Here is a 15,670-nt window from a genome sequence, read left to right on the forward strand (position 1 = left end):
TTCAGTTTTTGTGAATGTAGTGCTTTTCAAGGTTCTGATACTGGAAATAGTTTTATTTACAAAATAAAACAGTCAAATTTCCAAGCAGTGTTTTATTAATGTTTATTTATGTGATTACTTCTTCTCCTTGAAAATCACATCTAAACTATGTTTTCATTTCTTACAAGTAACAGTTTTAATAATAACCTACTGCTTTAAAATCATCTAGGGTCTGGAAATAATAGTTATGTTATTCCTGTATTGCTTGTAAATATAGCAATTTTCTGAAGATAAAACTTTATTAAAATGAAAAATGGGCTCCCTTCTCATTGATGCTGATAATATTACAGGATGTCTTTCAATTGGAAAAGAATTACTAGAAAATTACATGCTACTGTTAGAGCATGTCCCAAAATCTTAAGGAAAATTTGTATCACTTGAGACTGGAATATTGATGATGCTGTTAGTGTTGGAAGAGTATAAAATACAATTTTCTATTTGTGTCTTTATTTAGAGGCTTTCTTGATTATAACTAATTATAGATCATCATTATTAAGCTTGATATATATTACATTTTGTGTTTTGAAAGAGAAGTTAGAAAGGATACCGATGCTGCATCAGAAGGGAATTACTACATTGGTGTAGAGAGCTAAGAACAACTCTTTAACCATGCTTACTGAGTACATTACAAAGGAAGTGATCTTGTTTTAGTCCAGATAGTTGGGCATTAAGAGAAACTTAGAACAGGAACTAAGTTGCTATGGAGGGCCTAGGGAAACAATCAGGATGTATAGTAATGAGGGCCAGGCTAGTTGGGGTTTCTGTCCCACCCGGTTCCCCAGCCGTTTAGTCTCAGAGAAAATCATATTACTTATAAACTGATTGGCCCACTAGCTCAGGCTTCTTATTAGCTCTTATAATGTATACCAGCCCATTATTCTTATCTATGTTAGCCACATGGCTCAGTACCTTTTTCAGCTGGGTAGATCACATCCTGCTTCTTTGGTGGTCTGGGGCAGGACTTGGAGGAAAGGGCTTCCTCCTTTTCAGAATTCTGTTCTCATTGCCCCCTCTACTTCCTGTCTGGTTTTCCCGCCTATACTTCCTGCCTGGCCAATCAGCCTTTATTTAAAACATGATTGATAGAATACAGACAATTCTCCTGCACTTTCCAGACTAGAACTGTCCTTGTAGTACAGGTCAGGACAGCACTGTTCTTACCCCTACTGTCACTGTGGCCTTGATGAACACCCTGTGAATGTTGGTCAAAGGGACTTACAGGAGAGTGTGTGCCTACCTGTGTTGCTGTGATCAGGGGCCTTGATTGTGGAAGACTGCACACAGTTATTTATTTGTTTGTTTGTTTGTTTATTTATTAAAGATTTCTGTCTCTTCCCCACCACCGCCTCCCATTTCCCTCCTCCTCCCCCAATCAAGTCCCCCTCCCTCGTCAGCCCACAGAGCAATCAGGGTTCCCTGCCCTGTGGGAAGTCCAAGGACCACCCACCTCCATCAAGGTGAGCATCCAAACTGCCTAGGCTCCCACAAAGCCAGTACGTGCAGTAGGATCAAAAACCCATTGCCATTGTTCTTGAGTTCTCAGTAGTCCTCACTGTCTGCTATGTTCAGCGAGTCCGGTTTTATCCCAGGCTTTTTCAGACCCAGGCCAGCTGGCCTTGGTGAGTTCCCAATAGGACATCCCCATTGTCTCAGTGTATGGGTGCACCCCTCGCGGTCCTAAGTTCCTTGCTCATGCTCTCTCTCCTTCTGCTCCTGATTTGGACCTTGAGATTTCAGTCCGGTGCTCCAATGTGGGTCTCTGTCTCTGTCTCCTTTGAGAATCAGCTTTAGTATGACAGGGAGTTGGATCTCTAATAGGGTGGAGGAGAGGATACTTGGTGTCATGGTTGGCTCTAGTGGTGTGGAGTTAATCTCTAATTCTGAGTGTTGAGAGGTGGGTTATCAAGAGGTAATGCATTATCACAGGTGTATATTTGTTATCTGTCTGTTTTCACTGCTGGGTTGCAAGGATTTTATGAGCTATGTACTTGAAACCAAGGTAGAGACTAAATATTTTCTCCTTATAGCACAGCATAGCAGGTTGTATTCATAAAATATGAACTTCTAGTCCTCACACATCTACCTTCCAAGACTGGAATTTCAGAGTTTCATGACTCTACTATGTCTGTTTTAACTTTTGCATTTTCTGTTCTATTAACCAGTTATCTCTTAGTCTGTCCTCAGTGTGTCTATTTTGAGTCAAATGAGCTTACCAAAATCAAAGTTCATTGCAAAGATGACTTTGGGATTGGATGATGCAGTACCATAGCATCTTATATTCTTGGCCTTGTTCGTCTGTTTCCCTGCGATTTTGGCCTGACTGTGTTATCAACCATTTGATGTGTTTAATATTTAAGCCTTATATTGAGTGAAAAGGTTTGCTGATGTCTCAGTTAGGATTTTATTGCAGTTAAGACACACTGTGACCATGGCAACTCTTATAAAGGAAAACATTTAATTGAGGCTGACTTACAGTCAGAGGTTTATTAGTCCATTATTGTCATTGTGGCATGTAGGCAGGCATGATGCTGGAGAAGGAGCTGAGAGCTCTACATCTTGATTCACAGGCAGCAGAAGCGACTGTGTCCCATATGGGTATAGCTTAAGCATAGCCCTCAAAGCACACCCTACAGTGACACACTTCCTCCAACAAAGCCACACTCCTGCTAGTGCCACTCCCTATGGGGGCCATTTTTCTTCCAAACCATCACATACCTATACTTTAAACAAAGGATTACTATCTGGAACATACCTAGAGCTGCAAAAGTTAAACTCTTCAAACACAAAACTTCCTATTAAGAAACAGGACAGTTCTCAAAAAAGGGGGGGGGGTGGAGTGGGGAGAAAGAAATACAGACAGATAGACAATATGGTTAGTCAGTGTCTTAGCTAGGATTTCTGTTGTTGCAATGAAACACCATGATCAAAAAACAAAGGGTATATTTGGCTTACACTTCCACATCACTGTTCATCATCAAAGGAATTCAGGACAGGAACTCAAACAGGGCAAGAACTTAAAGACAGGAGCTGGTGCAGAGGCCACAGAGGGCTGTTGCTTACTGGCTTGCTCTTCATTTCTTGTTCAGCCTGTTTTCTTGTATAATTCAGGACCACCAGCCCAGGGATGGCACCACGCACATTGGACTGGGCCCTCCCCCATCAATTACTAATTAAGAAAATACCTTAACGGCCTGCTTGCAGCCAGATCTTATGGAGACATTTTCCTAATTGAGGACTTCATCCTTTCAGATGACTTTAGCTTGTGTCAAGTTGACATAAAACAGTATTTTAAAAAGTTTTCAATGTTCTTAGCCATCAAGGGCTTGCACATTAAAACTACTTTGAAACTCCCTAACTGTAATTAGAAGGTCTAACATCACAAGAGCAAATGACAACAGATGCTATAATTAACAATAGATAATAAAAGTGAAACATATACATAGTGGAATTTTACTGTGCTGTAAAGAAAAATGAAATGATAAAATTTGCTGAAAAAATGGATGGATTAGAAAAGTAAGGTGACACATATTCAGAAAGACAAATACCTTCTATTCTCTTTCATATATGGATTATATGGATCCTAGTTCTGTGTGAATGTGGCGGGGAGAAGGGGGTCCTGGTTATGCAAGTATTTCTATCACAAATAATATTAGGAAGGAGGAGAGAGGGTAAGGCAGGTGGACTAAAAGCAGTCATGAGGCTGCTGTGGTTGGGGGAAGAGTGTAAAGCAGGCAGGGATAAGAGTGAAAAGAGGAGACAATTCAAATTCAAACAATTTTGGTTTGAAAATACTAAATGAAACCTAATACTTTGTTTTGGAATAAATAATTGTCTGAATTTTATCTGGGTTCTGTAGTTATCAGAACATTGATTTGAATAATGTCAACTGCCATCATTGCTATTGGAAACTTCTCTCCCATTCTTGCCCACTCTTCAATGGTAGGAGGTGCACCTTCTGGTAAGGTACAATTCTGATACTGTCCTGAAGATGTCCCTTAGTCAAAAACTCTCTCATCTTCTATGGTCTTCTGGTAAGCTCTAACCTTACTGGAGTTCTGCTGAGCATGACCTGTTTTTCATTGCCTATGCCTGTGACTATGTCAGCCAAAGCGAAGTCTCCCAAGGCAGAGGTCCTTTCCATTCACTTTTCTATCCTTGGTGGCCCTAACTCCTTGCACTCTTTACAGCAGAATCTCAAGGAGCAGTTAGTTGGCTTTTTGACTACTCTGCACCATGGTATCATTTTTCTCTATTTTTCGTTTTTCTTCTCAGGCTCAGTGACGATGTTAGGTTGTTTACCCCTGTAAATCCAAGCCCAGCATGTAAAGTGACTTGGCCTGTGGCAGTTTTGAACCTATGGTTTATCTAACCTGTGGTCAGAAAGCCAGCTGTTACGCCCCCCCCGCCCCTGGGATAGCTCTCTTCTATCCTGCAGATAATGTGGAGTTTTGAATGGAGGTACGCCTTAGCGTTCTCAGATGCTGTCTTGATCTTACTCTTGCTCTGCCTGCCTGGCAGTTCTGTTTATAACTCTGAGGGCAGTCTTACTGTATTTGTGGTTTTTCTGTGCCCGGGATGTTGCTTTTCTCCACTCTTCTGTGTCTCCAAAGGCTGACTTGTCTTCATTCCTTGGGTGTCGGTCAGAGTCGCCCTTATTACAAAGCCCTCCTGCCAAAGTGAGAAGTCTTTTCATGCCCTTGTCTTGCTACCCCATCTTAACTGTTGCTGTATAATTTGATCATTGCCCATGTCTGCTTCTTCCAGGAGAAAGTGAGACTCTTAGGGCAGGAATCCTCTCTTTGTCTTAAATATCCACATGCCTGGTGCAGTATCTGTGTTGTAGTGAGGTGGCAAATAAGTATGTTTTGATGGATAATCACATTTTGGGTTGGTAGCCTTAACATAGATTATATTTTCTCTAAGCCACAAAACCTTGAAAAATTAGGCTTTAATATTAATAAAAAAAAGGAATCACGTTTTATGTGTTAACTGTTAGACAAAACAATGAATTGTTGATTTTCTTTAGGCAATATTTTACTAAGCATTAGGTGGCAGTAGTGTGTTAGACTTGACTTTACCTTTGGATTTTTTTTTCTTTAAGCTTTCGTAATATTAATGTGGTATAAAAGTATAAAGGACATCTTTGTAGTTCTATCATACATAACGTTTTGTAACATAATCTTATCTGAAGCAAGTAAATTTCATAGAAATGAAGAAAGCAAGAAACGCCATGTTAATCGGTGAGGATCCCTCTCTAACCTGTACTCATGCTGATTAGAGAATCACTCCTACAGAGTCTTAGCAGCTCTTCTCCCTGCTGTTTGATGGCTGCCTTGTGAGAACTCTGGTTGCAATAATGAAGCCAGACGTGGTCTCGGACGGTATGTCCTAAGAAGCTCCAAGTGCTCTGCTTGTTCTCATGCGTCTCTGTCCGTATTATGGCCACCTGTCTGGTGTACTGAGTTTCATTTTAAGTGCATTTCTGTCATTGAGTGGAAAGGATTAAGTGTGGTCACAAGCATGCAAGTCATATGTGTGTTTAATTCCACAAGTTTGAATATATGTGTATTAAAATGCCAGTGCTTATTATGCATATTTCATTTTCATGATAGCTTCTGAAGGCCTGTAAATAATCAGAATCTGATTATAATCTGATTAAATAGTCAGAAATTATATTTAAGGACACTGTACATTTTAGCTCCACAAAAACATTTCTGCAAAGAAATAGAAAGGTGTTTAGAGCTGATTCAGACAAGAAAGGCGGAATTCGCTCGCCACATTTCTCTCTCAGGGGTGAAGCACCTGGGGGAATTGAAGCCAGTATGCTCATTTCACTACTATGGCAGAATGGTGAGTTAACAGAAGAGCAGGAGAGCGCTGACAGAGCACCCACCTAATTAGTACCAGATGCCTTGGTGGCCACCACGAGCTGCAGGTCGCTATAGGAGAGCCGCACTGGGATGTCACTGTCCGAATGACACCACTCTTACCCCTCTTTACTTCTCAGGGGTGGCTTTATCTTGGTGGCATTGTTCAAGTCCTTAATTATACAAAACCTGAAATAAAAGTCTTTCCCGAATCCCGAGAACAGGTGGAGCCAGTAGTGCTCTGGTGATGGTCATTGGAGGAGACTGGAGGCCAGGGTTTTCTTTAGACTGTAAATGTGGCTGTTCAAAGTGTAGTGCAGAGGTTAAGCCCTTCTACTTCTGAGTTTCCCTTTGTTGTGAATTTAGTTCCCCCAACCCCACCTCATCATGCTTCTTTTAAAAAACATCCACACCACGAATGTTGCGAGCTTTACTCTTAAGCCCCTGCCCTCTTTTCTCCTGTCATGCCTGTTTCCTCTTTCCATCTCTTACCCAGCTCTCCTTTTCTTCATAAGCCTTCTCTTCCCTTCCTCTGTCTGCTGTTCCTGCTTGTCCTACCCCCACTTCCTCTTAATTTCTCTTCCTCTTTTGCTCCTTGTTAGAGCGACAGTAACCAATCTCAAAAAGAGGCTCTGATTTGGCCCTCAATTTAGCTATTCATGTTGTCCTGATGTACTGCAAAAGTTCTGCCGTCTGTCAAGTAGACCAAGTAATGTCTTAAACATTCCTGCTGTTAATATGGCTTTATTGGAGGCTGATGCAGCAGAGGTTCTAGCAGCCAAGGGAATATAGATATACACCTGTGTTCATCTTATCTGTCAGCGTGGTCAAGTCATCACACTGGAGCCTCACGCTAAGGCTCATTCTGTGGGCCCTGGGAGATTAATAGATGTTAGATTCTATTAGAAGTAAAATAAAAATGCTGTTCTTAATAATCCTGTACAAACCACAAGTCCTCCTTTTGGTTAATTAGTATATGCGTGCTTGTTAGTGTGTGTGTGTGTGTGTGTGTGTGTGTGTGTGTGTGTGTGTGATTCCTGTCCTGGGGAGGGCACGGACATGACGATGACACGACATAGGAATGAGAAAGACTACGGATGAGCAGAGGGTCCTTTAGACATGACGAAGATGCTCTGAAGCTAATAGTGACAGTGTGCAGCTCTTTTCAACATCTTAGAACACAAGGAACTGGACAACTTAAAAGGGTAGGTGAATTATATCTCAGTAAACAAGGCCCACACTCTAAGGCTTAGTGTTAGCAGAAAACAAGGAATAGGAGTTTATAGCCAGGCCTGGTGGTATGCTCCTATAATCCCAGCATTTAGAAGGTAGAAGCAAGAGGATTAGGAATTCAAAGCATGCTTGGACTACATGATAGCCTGTCTCAAAAATAAAAAATAAAAATCAAAGCAAATTTGTACCTGATTTTTATAGTGCTACTTTTAATTTTTATTATTATTACTGTGTGCTCATCTTGTTTTTGAAACAGTATGTTGCCCTATCATATAACCTTGTCTTGAATTCATGATCCTCCCATCACAGATCTCGGTAGCTGGGATCGTAGCCACCACACCTATCAACTTTAATTATTTCTCCTAAGTGCACAAATGATAATAACCTGGACCCTGCCCTGGAGGATTACTTGTAATCTAGCCACTTGACCACAAAGCGGTATTTCAAGTTTTTACTCATTTCAGTAACACCACTTGATATTTTCTCAATCAGCTTTTGCAAGTGAAAACATAAAGTCTTGTTTAAAATGTGTATTAATTATGTTACTAAATACACTTAATTCATTATCTTTCAAAAATGTGTTGAAAATATATCTACTTTGGGGAGGTTGAGATGAGAACAATGTATTTTTTAGGAGGAAGGGGTTTTCTTCCTTGTCTTTTTTGTTTTACTAGATCAACTTAGGATTTTTTTCTTTAATGGTGCATTGCTAAGTTTTTGAGTGTATAGTTGTGATTCTGTGTGTTGTGATTATCCAAGAACAGCTCACTTCTCTGACTAGTCTGTAAACGTGTGATGGTAGTAGTCACTACCAGTCATGGCAGAATAAGGGTAGTCCTTAACAGTCACAGCAGAATGACGGAGATGTGTAGAAGAAAAAGTGCTGATTGTACCTCAAGAACAGACAAAACAATTCCATACCCATTTCCGGCTCTCCCATGGACCTCCCAGCTTTAACTCTCCACTAGGACTGTGGTGGAAGTGTGTTGCATTGCAGAATGGCAGAAGGAGGCCCTAACCTTCTCATCTGTCTCTCACTGTCTTCACACTCCTGGTAACCTTAAAGACCCTGTGAGGAGACTCCTCAGATGCATGGCCTTCATCCTTTGGCCATATTTAATCCTTATTGTTGTATTTTTAAAATTTCACTTTGTTTTGTGGGGTGGCAAGCATAGTTGACAACATGCAAGTGAGGTCTGGGAGACAAGCAGGTTTCTCACCTTTTTCAAACATGGGAGGAAGTGAGGCCTTAAAAACTAGCACTGTCCCCGACCCTCAGCAGGTGATCATTACTATAGGCAGGTGTACTCTAAGGCCTATGGCCTTTTGGTCTGGAAGGTGTTTGGGAGTTACTTCAAGGAAGACTAGAGGAGACAGAGTAAGAGAGGCAAAGTGGATGAAAGGGGGTGTTAGGGCCTAACATGGCTATCTAGAGTTTGAAGGGTAAGAGCTAAGAAGTTTGGTTGTTTGGCTTTAACTTATAGTGCCAAGCTAAAATTTGGGTTTTTTCTCTTTCTCTTGTTTTTGGAAAAAAGAGATTAGGGCTATAATGAGTACAAGGGTTTTAAAATTTATTTAAATAAAGATTTATTATAAAATTCCTGAAGATTAAAATTAAAATGACTGTATTTATATAATTTTCTGGTCACTCCTAACGCTATGCTAATGTTTTGGTAAGGTGAAGGTGAAAGCGGTTCTTTTTGAGAACGACTGTTGGGATGCAATTGTGATTGACAGACCAGAGTTCCAGTTACTCATGCAAATTGCCTTACTCCTTCTCTCGGCCTTGCTTTTTTCTTTCGTTTTTCAATGGATACCCAAAGGGATGAGCTTTTTCTATCTTCAGTGATAAATACCTCAAAAATATTGTGATAATTAGACCAACTAAATAAAAGAACTCTAAAAATGTCAAAATAAGCCCAGTTAGCTCCACTCATTTAAAGTTTCCTAGTGGTAGTATATATTCTAATGCGCTCACAACGATATAATGGGTTGCTGTATCAGAAATTATTGGCAAAAAAGAAAAATAGAAATCCAGGTGTCACCTATGCTAAGTAGTTTTATATCAACTTGACACAAGGTAAAGTCACTGGAGAGGAGGGAACCTCAATTAAAAAAACACTTCTATAAGGCTGGGCTATAAGGCATTTTCTTTATTAGTGATTAATAGGGGAGGCCCCTTTCCACTGTGGGTGGTACCATCCTTGGGCTGGTGGTCCTGGGTTCTATAAGAAAACAGGCTAAGCAAGTCATGTGGAGCAAGCCAGTAAGCAGCACCCCTCCTTAGCCTCCTCACCAGCTCCTGCCTCTAGTTTCTTGCCCTGCTTCAGTGCCTGTCCTGACTTCCTTTGGTGATGAATGATAATATAGAAATGTAAGCCAAATAAATCTTGACCTCCCCAACTTACTTTGTTCATGATGTTTCAATAGTTACCCTAACTAGCTAGTACATCATCCAACTGTTTTTCCTCCAAGAGGAATACAGTCTATGATTGATATGATGAGTACAGTGTGGCCAAAGTCCAATCTGACCACTGTTGAGTTCCATGATGTGGCCGCTGGGTGAAGTAGTGTCTCTTATCATGTCTTTTCATATTCTCAGCTACTTGGACATCCACTGTTGTTTTATTAAATGCATTATTAAAATTATTGTTTTATTAGAATATCTTTAAATTCCTAGAATTTTATACTATATTTTATTATACCTCATTGTTTCTTGTGCAGTTGAAAATGTTTATCCCAGTAGATACAGTTGCAGTATTGAGTAGCTGCAGCCCATGGTGCATTATGCTTTCCTTTTTTAATACTAGTCAGAAAATCAACAGGTTAAAACACCATTAGCAGAGTATAGTGGAGTTTAATAGCATCTTCAACAGCGAAGTGAGTTGGTATAAACAATATAATAAAGAGGTTGGCTTTTATAATTGAAAAGCAAAAAGTTTCAAATATCAAAAACTTCCTACCTTGTAATCATGATGTGATTTTCATTATGGCAATCTAAGTTAACATAGTTGGGGGGGCACTTGTTTATGGTCTTTTTAAAAAATACATGCATTCTTGGCAGGATGTGATTGTCACAAAACTTTAATGACAACACCCATTTGATGACTTGTTCTGTGTTAAGCAGTAGAGACTGACATTGCTCTTCTCTGTGCTCTAAGCCTGGGGGGTGTGGTGTGACTCTGGAGATCTCTGAAGGTTTGTGATGGGCACACTCACAGCCTGGGAAGTGTGCTGACTCTGGAGTTCTCTGAACGTTTGTAATGGACGCCGAGAAGTGTTATTTCTTCTCCCAAGCTCTCAGACCACGTTAATTCTACAGATCTACAGGCAACATTCTGATCAGCACTGGGGTGACATTGTGGCAGTCACTCCTGACTTAGGGATTGAGAAAGTACTTAGACTTCGTATGTGGAGAGAATCTAAGTTTAGAACAAAATATTCCATATCCAACAACCCATTGCCATAGACTGATAGGGATGGAGATTTCATGCTAAAGTGTTAATTATCAGTCAGAAAACAGACAACCAACCCTTCTGGTATAAGTTACATTACTCTTTGTCATCAGACCCACAGGGAATGGTGAAGCCTCCCCCTGTCTCCATGGTAAGGCTCAAAGGGATAGCAAAGCCCTCCTCTGCTCCCAGTGCAAATGTTGACAGTGTGCAGAAAATGGCCACTGTCCTGTCTTCCTCTGGGTGTCTACAGCTGAAGACTCCACTTACAGACACTGCTTCAGAGAGTAGCCAGACCATCTTCCTGATCCCCCTGATACCAAACCCTACCTCCTTGTTATCTAATGTAATGACCCCTCATTGCTCAGTTGTATGTAATAAAGCCTGCCTCCCTGGTTTGCTCAATATACTAAACACTCTGAACTTCCCAGCTGCTGCGGTTCTCCATCAAGAGTGTTTAGATATTCACTGAAGCTGTGTTTTCCATGTGGATATCTACTCATTTGAGAGCCATTCGATGCATACAAACAGCTATAGTTTGGATCTGGAATGTTTCTTGGAGGCGCATGTGTTGATGCGTAGGTGCCAGGTTGTGCTCTTGGGTAATGGTAGAACCTTTAGGAGGTCGTACTTATTTGAAAACTTAGTGCATGCCCTTGAAGGGAATATTGGAACACTGACCATTGCCTTTTGGCCACCAAAAGCCTCACTTGCCACATGCTCAAACTGTGGTATAATCTGCTACTGCAGGCCCAAAGCAATAGGTGCAGCTCATCATGGACTGTAATCTCCAAAACTGAGAGCCAAAACAAACCTTCCCTCTGTATAAGCTGATTTATCTCAGATGCTTGTTATAGTAACAGAGTGCTGACTGAAACACTCGCCTTTCCTCACTGCATTGCACACCTTTGCAGAGTCAGTTGACCGTATGTGTGATTATTTCTAGATGCTTTGTTCTGTTCACCGATCTCTTGTATCATAGTATGAGTTCAGGATGACAATCCTAGTTTCTATAGTGATTGTCTTCTTTACTGTGCAGAAGCTTTATTTCCTGGAATCCCATTTGCTGGTTCTTGGGATTATTGTTATTTTTAATAGACTGTATCATTAACTGGCTTCTGTAGAATCCTGTTGAATTCTAGTAGTACAAGCTTCAGAAGAGAAGCTCCCCATTTCAGAAATAATCAGAAAATACCAAGATAGAAGAAGATTGGATCTCATTTTGACTATTGTTGAACTCATAATAAAGGTTAATTGTACCTTTCAGTTTGGAGCAGCCAGGAGTTAGTTCTGTTTTTGTAGAATTCTCTCCATCACATTGGTGTGTGATCAGGTCAATCAAATAGGCTTCCTGTAATGGTCTGTTAGAAATTACCCGGCTTTTCATCTACACTGTTCTTCCTCTAAAAGCTTCCAGTGGCATCTCGAGGGCATTATTTAATACTTAAAACATGCTGATATTAAATGTTTCCACATGTAAACTTTTAAAATTTTCTTCTTGGTTTTTTAAGTGGGGTCTTACTATCTAGTCCAGTCTAGTTTTGAATTCACCATGGATTTCAAGGTGGCCTTGGTCGTCCTCTGTAGACCAGGCTGCCCTGGAACTCAACAGAGATCTGCCTGCCTTTACCTACCAAGTGCTTGGATTAAAGGCTTACACCATGACGGCCAGCAAGACTTTCTTTCCCACAGTAGTTAGAGCAGTTAGTTTAGGTATTTGACTGCTAATAATTGATGAATTTGGCATGAAGAGAAAAGTTGGCTAAAGCAGAAACTTAGTTCTCCTTGTTTGCCCTTGTTTCCCTTAGTTGCTCCTTGTTTACTAGTTCTTCTGTTTAATAACCAAATAGCAGAATCCCTTTGGCTTTACTGATAAGGATCAGCAGCAGTGTGGGCAAGGTTACCAAGACAACACATCCATTGTTAAAGTCACAGTTAAAAAATATTAAACTTACATACCTCCTGAATTCAATGGGAATTAAAGCTATCTAGCCTCATGTTAGCATGATTTGCTATGCAAATCAAATGAAAAGTGAGGGTACTTGTAAGATCTTCTGCCCTTTTAGTGTTAGGAAGTCAGAGAAAGAATCTGTTAGTGCCATTACTTGGTGAGCTGTCTACATCCATATGTCATGAAATAAGGCATGACTGTTTTATTGAAATGAGTTGAAAAAGAAAACAAGACAATTACTAGGTTTATCTTTGAAATTCAAATGTATTCTATAGTATGATAAAACTTAATAATTACTGCTTAATAATTATTGCTTTAAATAGTGCTATCTAATGGTTTCTTATTTACTTGGGAATGAAAAAGTTACGTCTGAGCATCTGCATTGTCACCTGCATATTATTTTAAGTGAAATGTCCTAAATTTAATCTTTCTTCATTGTTTGCTGAGAGCTTGTTAAATATCAGAGACAAGAGAACTGAAGAGAAAAGGAGGGAAAGTAGGGTAGGTGAGGTTCCCAATAACCCACATCGCAGTTGGCATTTCCCAGTTATGTCTTGGGCAGAACTTTCTGTTTTTGACAAAATACTATATATATTAAAACCTTACAAGCCGGGCGGTGGTGGCGCACGCCTTTAATCCCAGCACTCGGGAGGCAGAGGCAGGCGGATCTCTGTGAGTTCGAGACCAGCCTGGTCTACAGAGCTAGTTCCAGGACAGGCTCCAAAACCACAGAGAAACCCTGTCTCGAAAAACCAAAAAANAACCAAAAAAAAAAAAAAAAAAAAAAACCTTACTAAAAATTTCTTAGAATCAGAAACTTCATATGAGAAAGATATTTAATGACTTTATATTGGAATGTTTTAATCAAGTTCTTTAAAAATGTGGCCTAGAAACTATGAAAACTTCAGGGCTGAGAAAAATATGAAAAATCTTGTGTTTCTACAGTTAAATGTGTTTTAAGTTATAGTTGTATAATTTCATAATAAAAGCATCCTTGTCCATTTTGAACTTTTATCTACACGGAAATCCATTATATAAGGAAGTGTTCATCTGTGTAGTTTGTGTTCCTCCTTTGTCAGGTCCTGTTGCTCTGCACGTACCAATTTGTTTGTGTGAGTCACCTTCTGTAGGTAAATTATCTATGAGACCAGTGATTCTGTGAGCAGATTATCTAGAGCGTGCTGTCTTTGCACGTTGTGACAGATCATGTCACTGGTGGATCTGCAGCTACTGCAGTGGTCTGATTCACCTGGCAGTTGTCTCCTGTGCCCAACACTGTTGTCTCATTGCCTTGGCATCTCACTTTCCATCTTCTCATTATCTTCTTAACTAAAGCTCAGGTTTATGACTGGTTTGCTTGTTTGTTTGTCTTAAACCTACCCCAGTCAACTCTACTAACTGCCCTTATTTTTGATTGGCAGTATCATCCAGATAAACAAAGTACAGATGCGCCAGCAGGAACCATGGAGGAATGTATGCAGAAGTTCATTGAAATTGATCAAGCATGGAAAATTCTAGGGAATGAAGAAACCAAAAAAATGTATGACCTACAGCGGCATGGTAGGTACTTGTGGTGCAGAGACAAAGCCACGGACAGCTCTTGGAAGCACAGTGTGCAAGCCACACCTGCGGAGCGTTTCCCAGCATTCGCATCAAGTTATTGCCGTCACTGCTCCTCGCCCCATTGCTGTTTTTAATTCCATCCTGTTCTTAGTAGTGATCATTGTGTCTGTTGAGAAGTTAAAATCTTCTAAAGTGTAGGTGCTTTCTGTAAACTACTAAAAATGGCCAATATATACCCCAAATTAATATGCATTATCTACTTAGAGCTACTTGCTACTAAACTTATATATGTATGCATTACAATCTTAAGTGCGGTATTTGGAAGATGATTTCCTGTAGTCGTGATCATCTGCGGGAAGCTGTTACTCAGGTTGGCTCCTAGTTGCTCGCTGCCTGTGCCCTTTGTTTTAAGGTAGGTTTCGTGATGAGTTACTCTTTATGAGACTGCTGTCAATGGTGCCTTACGAATGAACATTGCTTAAATAATTTTAAAGGTCATTTCTTTTTGCCTTTTGAAAATAGCTCCTTACAACAGTGACAAGCTGTTGGGAGAAAGAAAGGAGAATGTAGGTCAGGTTTGTCACACATGAACTGACTTACACGAAGTGATAGGCTGTCTTTCAGCACTGGCCTTGGGACAGGAGTTCCTCAGCCTCATATCTAGACTTTCAGTAAGCACCATACATGCTAATGTGGTGAGCCAATCATCGGGTACAGCCTGTGGGACAAACACTGAGTTGCCTCTCCCCAATAGCACACCAGGCTCAGCACCGAGATGTGCTGATAGGAGCTCATGGTCCTTAGCTGATTAACAGATCCCCTCCCATGCTAACACCGGCACACTCTCCACCTCACCAAATGAATTTTAAGGCTTCTGCTAAGATTATGACAGGTTGATTTGAGAAGCAAGGTTTTATTTCTAAATGTAACATTATAGGATACAGCCAGTGTTTGTAGAAATCCATAATATCAGAGGCAGCAGTACACTGAAAATATATATTTCTTTTTCAGTTTGTCATACCCTTGTGGTATTTGATTTTTCTCATTTCCGTTTTTTGAGACAAGGTCTTTCTTTGTAGCCTAGGCTGGTCTCATACTCACCATATGTGCAGGCTGGACTTAGACCTGCAGCGATTCTCTGGACTGCTCTCTGAGTAGTGGGACTACAGGCACGTGCCAGCTCTAGCCTTGTTTGTAATACTGTTTAGTTTTATTACCAATCCTGTCTGGGCACTCTACTTTTAAAAGACCAGTGTTATGATTTTTTTTTTTTTGTTTTTGGTTTTTACTATTAGGTCCTGGTGAATTTTCCTTTTCAAGGGATTTGCTTTGGTTTTCAAATGTGACTTAAATATCTGGTCTTCTATTTGATGTATATATATACATATATGTGTATATATGTATATATATATATTTAATAAAATTTTATTTCTGGTAGAAAGAATGTAGAGATACCTTCATTCGAAAACAAACTCTGTCCATAGGTTCATCCTTATAAACAGGCTTCTCCTGGTAAGTTCCTAACTGTGTGGAAGTGAGTACATTTAAGTATAACATAATAC

At 40.1% G+C, this 15,670-nt stretch overlaps 1 protein-coding gene across 1 annotated transcript in view; it reads left to right on the top strand.

Annotated features, from left to right (window-relative positions):
- Dnajc24 (DnaJ heat shock protein family (Hsp40) member C24) overlaps nucleotides 1–15,670 on the top strand; it is a 41,121-nt gene that overhangs the window by 8,039 nt on the left and 17,412 nt on the right. Inside the window, exon 3 of the mRNA XM_050147036.1 lies at nucleotides 13,967–14,105. Within this exon, the coding sequence (XP_050002993.1) occupies nucleotides 13,967–14,105 (139 nt within the window). The remainder of the gene's footprint in view (nucleotides 1–13,966; nucleotides 14,106–15,670) is intronic.

This window comes from Alexandromys fortis, unplaced genomic scaffold, assembly GCF_014885135.2.
Source record: "Alexandromys fortis isolate MF-2015 unplaced genomic scaffold, M_Fortis_MF-2015_v1.1 scaffold_12, whole genome shotgun sequence".
In the NCBI taxonomy this organism is placed as follows: Eukaryota; Metazoa; Chordata; class Mammalia; order Rodentia; family Cricetidae; genus Alexandromys; species Alexandromys fortis.